The following is a 7,847-nucleotide window of genomic DNA, read 5'->3' as shown; positions in this document are numbered from 1 at the left end:
CCTGCCAGCAGGTTCTGGGGTTCAGAAGGTTAGCCAATCAGCATCAAGACCTGCCAGCAGTTTAGCCGCTGTAGGAACTGCCAAAGGTTCTACACGGTTCCTGCAGGTCCACAGTTTAAGCTGCCTGCTGACAGGCAGATCTACGGCTGATTCACTGTCTGCGGGACGTTTCAGTGCTCAGTCTGAGGTCTGATGTAAAGAGCAGATGCACTGCAGCGGATCATCACATGCAGCCGGCTCGCGGTGCGTTCGAGGACTCACCCTGGATTGTAGAGCATCACGGTGGACAAGTTCTCGCAGGACTTGGACAGATCGGTCATGGACAGGCTGAAGGTGGAGAGCAGGCCGCTCTGAGGAGGAAACACAATGTGGTTAGAAACTCTGACCGACACCGTCAGAACATCCAGAACCGGACGGACGGACGGTCTCACCTTCCGTTTCTCCCTCAGCTTGGCTGCCTCCTTCGGGTGGTTGAAGCGAAACATGTTGGTCCTGCCGAGCAGAATAACGGCACCTGGAGGCAACGCAACAGCCGTCAACACAAACACAGCGTTCTGGACGACCCGCTCAGCCCGGGGGACACGTTCTGAGCCTCTCGGCAACACGAGGGTCACTGGTTGTCGTTTTGGACATTTTAAACCTTTGACACATTTAACTGATCGTCTTTTCAGATTCTATCACCTGCTCAGACGTGTTTCAGCTCATTTGGGTCAAGCTGTGGATAACTTTGGACAATTTTCTGACTTTGTGGACAAGCGTCAGCTCGATTTATTTGTTGGAGACATTTTGAGGCATTCGGGTAACATGAGAGTCATCTGGATGTCATGTTGGACATTTGAAAAGTCTTGTTGGACACCTTTTAATTTTCACTGTAGAAAGTGTGAGTCACTGGTTTTTACAGTTTGCATCATTTATGAGTCATTTTGAAAGAGTTTGTGTCTCTGTTTGTGCCACGCAGCAACAATGAGAGTCTCAGTAAACTGTTTACCTGCATGAATACTCGTTAGTCAGACTGGATTAAACGTGCTGAACAGCTTTAAGTGAAGCGGGTTCCTCACCTTGGTTGAGCTGCGACGGCTCCGTCACCTGGACTCCGTTCACCGAACACTGAGCTCCGCCGAGCGGCACCAGAGTCACCTTCCCGTTCTGGTTCTCGAACATGCAGTGTTCGCTCTCCAGGTCCAAACCGTGCAGAACTGCAGGACAACAACAACAACACCGGACACACACACACACACACACACACAGAGCGTCAGTACACAAACACGACATCAGGAAACTAACCGAGTTCATCTCATCGAGTGCTCTGAATCCAATCAGAGTTCTTGAGGCCCACTCCACTGGTTTTCATCACCTGCTTGTAAATGTAATTGTTTGTGTTTCAATAATGTTTTAACTGTGTAATTGTGTGACTGTGTTTTGTATGTGCTGCTGCTTGTCTTGGCCAGGACTCACAGGAGAGGTTGTTGCTCGCAGTGGGATTAAATAAAGGTTAATAATAGTAATGAATGAGTCAGGTTTGAAGCACAAAGACACACAAAGTGACCACAAAGAGTCCCTCTGACTGGTCTCTGAGGCTCAGACCGACTCCCAGTGATTGGTCAGAGGGGCGGACTCACTGATGTCCTGCTCCGTGGACGCGTCCTCTCGGCCCACGTAGGTCCGGCCCTCCTGAGGGGAAACAACACACTGCGTTAGTTCTGGTGAACATCCCCACATACAGACCGGAGTCGCTTCAGGCAGAACACGCTGCTCGGTCCACCGTTCACTCGTGTGTTTGACGACACTAGATGTTTCCAGAGCGGAGGTTTCTCTGCCGTCACCTCTTCACAGCGTCGTAGCTGTGAGGACGTTTTCAGGTTCAGCATCTCCACAAACAAAATTAACTGTGGCGACAGACAGAACAGTTCCTCAGACCAAATGGTTGAATGGATCCAGCACAGGACACAACTATGACTATCGTTCCTTGGAAAAGGAAAGATGCACAAGGCTTCAATAAAGCAGGCTGGTGCTGATCCAGAAAGGTCCTGTCAGTGTCTGTCTACGGATGGATCCATGGTTCTACTAGAATCACCAGCTGTTGAGGCTCTAACATCAGTAGAACCGGATGTGGTGAAGTTGGACCAGACAAGGTTCTGGTTCTACATGTTCAGACTAAATGTGGATCATTGGTAGGAACCAGAACCTGGACTTCACAGGTTCTAGATGTTGGTTCTGGATGTGCAGAGCTGCTTCACATTAAATTTAACAGCTTCTAAATAACAAATCAGACGGTGGAGCTGAGCTGCTGCCTGAAACGAGCCGGGCTGAGCCATGTGGTACATTTGGATTTGTGCGGTTCTGGCCGCAGGCTCGGTCGGACCTTCAAATGGTACAGGATGATGCCGGTGCTGAGGAGGTCGTCGTCGATGCCGATGAGGTGAGGCAGCTCGGAGTCCAACACCACGCCGATGCCCTCCTTCCTCAGAGCCAGAGTCTCCTCCTGCAAGACAGAGAGGAGGGTTTAGACCGGACCAGCACACATGGAGCACAGCTGTAGGACCACAGCTGTAGGACCACACACACAGGAAACTATGTGGAGGAGGAACGTCTGTTTCAGAAAGACTCGCTGCTAGAGGAGCAGCTAGCAGCAGATGTTCTGAGGAGGTCGAGTCCAGAAGCTGCACTGAAGCTCGAGTCATCTCGGACCAGTGTTGAGTCTCTGTGGATCATTTCTCAAGTCGTTTTGGAAACTTTCTGTTGTTCTGAACGGGTTTTAACGGACCTCAGTCGAGCTCTGTCATTCTACACTAATTTGGAGTCACTTTGGACAGAGTTTGCCTCCTTTAGGATCGTCTGAGTCATTTTCTTTCTCATTTAGGCCAAACTGTTGGCATTTTAAACTTGAAGGCAGTAGGTACTAGTTAGTCATGTTGGACATATTCCATGTGAGCTCGGGAACGTTTTTCTCATTTCAGACTGATTTGGAGTCATTTTGGACACACTGCATAATTTCAGATGTTTTTCAGTAATTTTCAACACGTTTATGTTGTTCTGGTCACATTTATCCAGGACAAGCTTTTGTCGATTTAAACGGTTCTGAGTCATCTTGGACAGTTTTCTAGTCATTCTGGAGACATTCGAGTCATTCTATACGAGTGTTTGTTACTGAGAACTAGTTCTTCCCACATCAAGTCATTTTGATTAAATGACTTCATGTCTGAGTCATTATGGGTCATTTTTTATATATTTTTTTGCTATTCTGGACGAGTTCCAAGAGACCGAGGATTTTGTAATGTAAAGTCATATTAAAGCCTTTCCGACGTGCTTTGGGTCAGTTTGGACTCCATACTTACCCTCAGAATGAACGCTGCTTCTTCTAAACGCAGACCTTTCTGATCGCACATCTTTTTTTCAAACACTGGTCTGTTTGTGCAGCTGGTTAAACGCTGTTGATGACGTTACCTTCAGGATGTTCTGAGTCTCGTTCCACTTGTTGGTCCACTCCTTGGTCAGCTCCAGGACCTGCAAACACAAACCAACACGAATCCTGACATAAATACACTGTAAAGGTTTGTGTAGTTTGGTGCTGCAGGTCAGCAGATGGTGAGCCGCTGGTGAGCTGCTCAGTGTCTTGGTGCCCTTTTGGTACATTGAGATGCTTGAATTCTCCACGAGGACGACATGCGACTCACTCTGGCTTCATTCTGGTGCAGCTTCTCCTCCATGCTCAGAGCTGTGGGCGAATCCAGCAGAGCAATCTGACGGAAAACACAAACACTTTCACTGGCTGCAGGACCACAACAACAGCATCAATAAAATGAAAAGAAAGATTTACACCTAGTTTGAAATATTTCATTATATTTAACCCTCTGAACCCCAAAACCAGCCAGCAGGTAAAAAAGCAGGTTATCTTAAAAAACTTTGCGCCAGTTGCACAAGTCATGTGAGAGAACATTGAGAACTCCTCCTCTGTGTGACCGTCAGGTTACCTGGTTGCCCTGAACCAGCAGAGCCTTGAGCCGGGCGATCTCGGCCCGCAGCTCCCTGATCAGCCTGACGTTGGCGTCCTCGTTGATGGTGGGTTTGTTGATGATGTTCTTGGCTCGGTTGGCGTAGCGCAGAGTGCTGAGCGTCTCGCCGTAGTTCACGTCAGCGGGGGACACGGCTGAAACAACAGAGGTGGTTATAAACCAATCCAACGTATAACAACCTGTCCACAGCACGGTCTGGTGCTCACTGGCGATCATGATGGTCTTGGAGTTTCCACCCAGACTGTCCTTCAGCAGCCACGTCAGCACAGAGTCTCTGTAGGGAACAAACACCGACTTCTTCTTCAGGTTGGTGTTCACGCCGTCCTGCGTCATGTCGGCTGGACGGAAACAAGGAACAGAGAGGATCAAAGCAACACAAAGAGAACAAGAAGCCAGACGGACGATGCCAAGCTTCCCATCAGCACATTAATATCTCGTGTTTCTGACCCAGAGCCGAGATGACGTTTCCCAGAGTGACCAGCGACTTGTTGATGTTTCCTCCCTCCTTCAGCCGGACGCCGGTGGCTCCGGTGGCGTCGGCTCGCTCGCTGCCGGCCAGATCGACCAGGTGGATCTTACTGACGGTTTCACTGGGCATCTCGGCGTCGAACTTCGCCTGAAACGAGACAAGTTTAAACCCATCAGGGCTGCGGCTGACGATTATCTGATTTACCTTCCTGAAAAACCGGGTTGTTGTCTTTAAGGGAAAATAAATAAATCACTCAGCTGACAGTTTATCAGCCAGAAACTGCAAAACTAGGAAGACTCTCAGATATTTAGGATAGGATATTTAAGAATTTGTCCTTTTTTGTTCATTTCAGAGATGAACAATCGTAGCTAACGAGGTAGAAGTCAAAGAACATGATGTCAGCTGTAGTACCTGGTTGTTCCACCAGGTGGAGCCTGTTTAGTACTGTACAGACCAGAGGAGGCGTCACTCAGACGACTACAGCTCATTAAACATCTGCTTGTCATTGATCCAGATCTAGGATATTTATACTCTGTGAGCTGTTCAGTGTTTACTCGTGGCAAACACAAGGTCATGAACCTCCTCAGAGTTCTGTTGCTGCTAAACTCCCACAATGCTCTCTGCTGCCTACAATATCGTGAGTCCAAACTGTTGACGGAAATATGGCAAAAAATGTGCTTCTTTTGCAGGATTGAATCGTGTTTCCTGCTGAATTTGAGAGAAATGCTTATTGAGGCACCTTTTCTATCAGGGAGACTTCAAGCCTTTTATGACTGCAGGAGGATTTATTAGTGCTGAAGATCTGAATATGGACTTTATTCATTTATAGAGTCCTCACTGGGTTTTTACCCCCTCACATGACTTTATTGCTGTCTTATCCAACAGAGTAGAACAACTGGGTCAAACTGCAGCTGGAACCTGATATAACCTGCAGAACAATCTAAAGTTGGACTTGTTGTTTTATCTAAAATTAGGTTCATAAGTTCAACTTATTTTACTTGCTGCTTGTTTTAGTCAGTTCAGTCCTCCATATATCTGTGTGTTCTGAGTTTAAATAAAGGTAAAACGAATGAATGAACTATTTAAGGAGGCGTGATCAACTGTTCAAACGTTCAAATGTCGAAGATTTTCCTTTTACTAACACGCAAAACAAAGAAAAGCATCAAAGCCTCAAATCTGAGACGCTGGTCTTTAATAGAGTGTTATTTATTGTCATTAATTATATGTTAAATAAATGTGTTTTGGGGGCTAAACACAGTCACGACTCCACTAACTCTGAATTATTCATTTAGTTCTAGGGATACATCTTCTTTGTCAGCCATTTTTTATTTTTAGTAAATATACAATTTGTGGCCTATGGATTAATCATTACATGGATATTTGATCAATTTTGTAATTGGTAATCAAATACAAATGTTAAACTGAGGACACAGAGGACTGTTTCATGACTTGTTTAATACTTTAGATGTTGTTAGATGTTGTACTTTCTGCAGTCTAAGCTCTAACTCTGGTGTCTCTACTGATTCTGTTCTTCAGACTCCTGAAGCAGCCGAGTCAGTTTTACAGCGAACATCAAAAATGACTTCACCGCTATGTGACAAACAAACCCGGTCCTTCACCGATTCAGCGCCTGGCGGGTTACTGGCTGTTTCTGAGCACCGGTTAAGGAGTCGGGTGAAGCTGTGCGGCCGACCTGGGTGAAGTTGATGGTGAAGATGGCGTGCGAGCGGCTGCTGACGTCGTTCATGCCGGTGCTGGCAGTGGTTCGGTTGATGTTCCCAGCTTCCATCAGCTCCTCGACGTCGCTGTAGTTCTGCACCAGGTGTTTGGACAGATCTGAGGGCAGGAGGAAGCATAAGAACCAGGTGTGGACTCAGAGATGCAGCACCAACCTGGACTGAGGCGCAAAGTAGCCGCAAGCAGCCTGTGAGAAAATCTATTCTACAAAGACAAAACTAGACTTAAAACCTGGCAGAGAGAGTGCCACTAACAAGACATTCAAACTGCAAAAATAACAGCAAATATCTGTAAAATACTGATATTTAGAGATTATTTAAATACAGTAAAACATTCTCGTTTTAGAGTCGGTTTGAAACTTAAGAAAACAGGGAAAATGTTGTTTTAAAAAGTTTCAGAAATGATGGAAAAAGTCCATTAAAGTGATCAATCTGGACCCTCCTCTGTGGACTTCAAGGAACTCTGTAGTATTCACAGTCTGAAGGTAGAACTCTGGTCAGTAGATAAATGTGCTGCAGATACAGAACCAGATGTTCTGAGGAGGTCAGAGGGGACTGATGAATTATTCATGGAATGACCCAGAAGGTCAGCACTTCAACATAAACAGCTGGTGCCATGAAACCATCACAGAAGAAGAAGAAGAAGAAGAAGACCAAGAAAAAAAGAAGAGCACGAGGAAAAGGAAGAAGAGCAAGAAGAAAAACAAAAAGAAGAAGAAAAAGAAGAGCAAGGAGATGAAGAGCAAGAGGAGGAAGAATTGCAAGATAAAGAAGAAGAAGAAGAAGAAGAAGAAGAAGAAGAAGACTTAAATTGGGTTCAAATGTGCAACACTGCAGGACAGATAAAATCAGGGTCAGAAAACGACATCAACAGTCGGACCACATGAACTCGTAAGCTGACGTCTTGCAGTGCCGTTACCAGATGAAGTGTCGTTTCCGGTGCTTTACCTTCTACGTAGGGTCCGTCCTTGGGATGCTCCCTGACTCTCAGGTTGTAGGTCTGCGTGGACTTCCTCCTCAGCAGGTCTCTCACTCTCTCGTTGTAGATCTCCAGGTAGCTGAAGACACAGAAGCAGCAGCTTGTGCCTCAGAGTTCCATGTTGATGTAGCTTTGGGCTCCTCAACATTAGCGTGTTCACAGCGGGACTATTATGGGCTGTTACACACCGTTACCGTGGTTTCATTTTCACTTCATTATAAATCCTCACGGCACCAACTCTGACCTGGAAGCTCTCCGACTCTCACCTGACTTCTGTGCGAAATGAAGCCTCGTCCCATCGTGTGGTGTCAGAGATCCGACTGAACAGACCTTCACAGATCCTCGGGATCAGACCGGCGTCTCCCTGAAACAACAACAAGACCACGAACAAAATCAGATTAGCAAAACCAATGTTACTGATTGAATGTTCTCTATGATCAATACCAGCAGAATGATCCATGTTCTGATCCGTTCTATCAGCTGCAGCAGCAGCAGAGGAAACGGACCTGACAGCAGATCAGAACCAAACATTAAAACATATTTATGGGATTTCTGCATCAGCAACTAAATAAACCTCTGGTTCCCATGGCAACGTGATGTTTACAGTGTGATGCTGTAGCTCCACGGCTTCATTCAGTGATATTAGTGAC

General features: G+C 46.3%; 1 protein-coding gene across 3 annotated transcripts in view; it reads right to left on the bottom strand.

Moving 5' to 3' along the window:
- kif16ba (kinesin family member 16Ba) overlaps positions 1-7,847 on the bottom strand; it is a 27,681-nt gene that overhangs the window by 15,934 nt on the left and 3,900 nt on the right. For all 3 annotated transcript variants that reach the window (XM_008278335.1, XM_008278336.1, XM_008278337.1), the window contains exons 5-17: positions 7,464-7,561; positions 7,167-7,276; positions 6,176-6,318; positions 4,461-4,629; positions 4,220-4,351; positions 3,972-4,147; positions 3,675-3,740; positions 3,445-3,504; positions 2,363-2,482; positions 1,620-1,671; positions 1,059-1,196; positions 432-514; positions 262-350 (exon numbers count right to left, since the gene is read on the bottom strand). In XM_008278335.1, coding sequence (XP_008276557.1) covers positions 262-350; positions 432-514; positions 1,059-1,196; positions 1,620-1,671; positions 2,363-2,482; positions 3,445-3,504; positions 3,675-3,740; positions 3,972-4,147; positions 4,220-4,351; positions 4,461-4,629; positions 6,176-6,318; positions 7,167-7,276; positions 7,464-7,561 — 1,436 coding nt within the window. The remainder of the gene's footprint in view (positions 1-261; positions 351-431; positions 515-1,058; positions 1,197-1,619; positions 1,672-2,362; positions 2,483-3,444; positions 3,505-3,674; positions 3,741-3,971; positions 4,148-4,219; positions 4,352-4,460; positions 4,630-6,175; positions 6,319-7,166; positions 7,277-7,463; positions 7,562-7,847) is intronic.

This window comes from Stegastes partitus, unplaced genomic scaffold (genome assembly GCF_000690725.1).
Source record: "Stegastes partitus isolate 25-593 unplaced genomic scaffold, Stegastes_partitus-1.0.2 Scaffold120, whole genome shotgun sequence".
Taxonomy (NCBI): domain Eukaryota; kingdom Metazoa; phylum Chordata; class Actinopteri; family Pomacentridae; genus Stegastes; species Stegastes partitus.
Note: the sequence above shows the minus strand (reverse complement) of the source record. Positions and strands in the feature narration are given on the sequence as shown.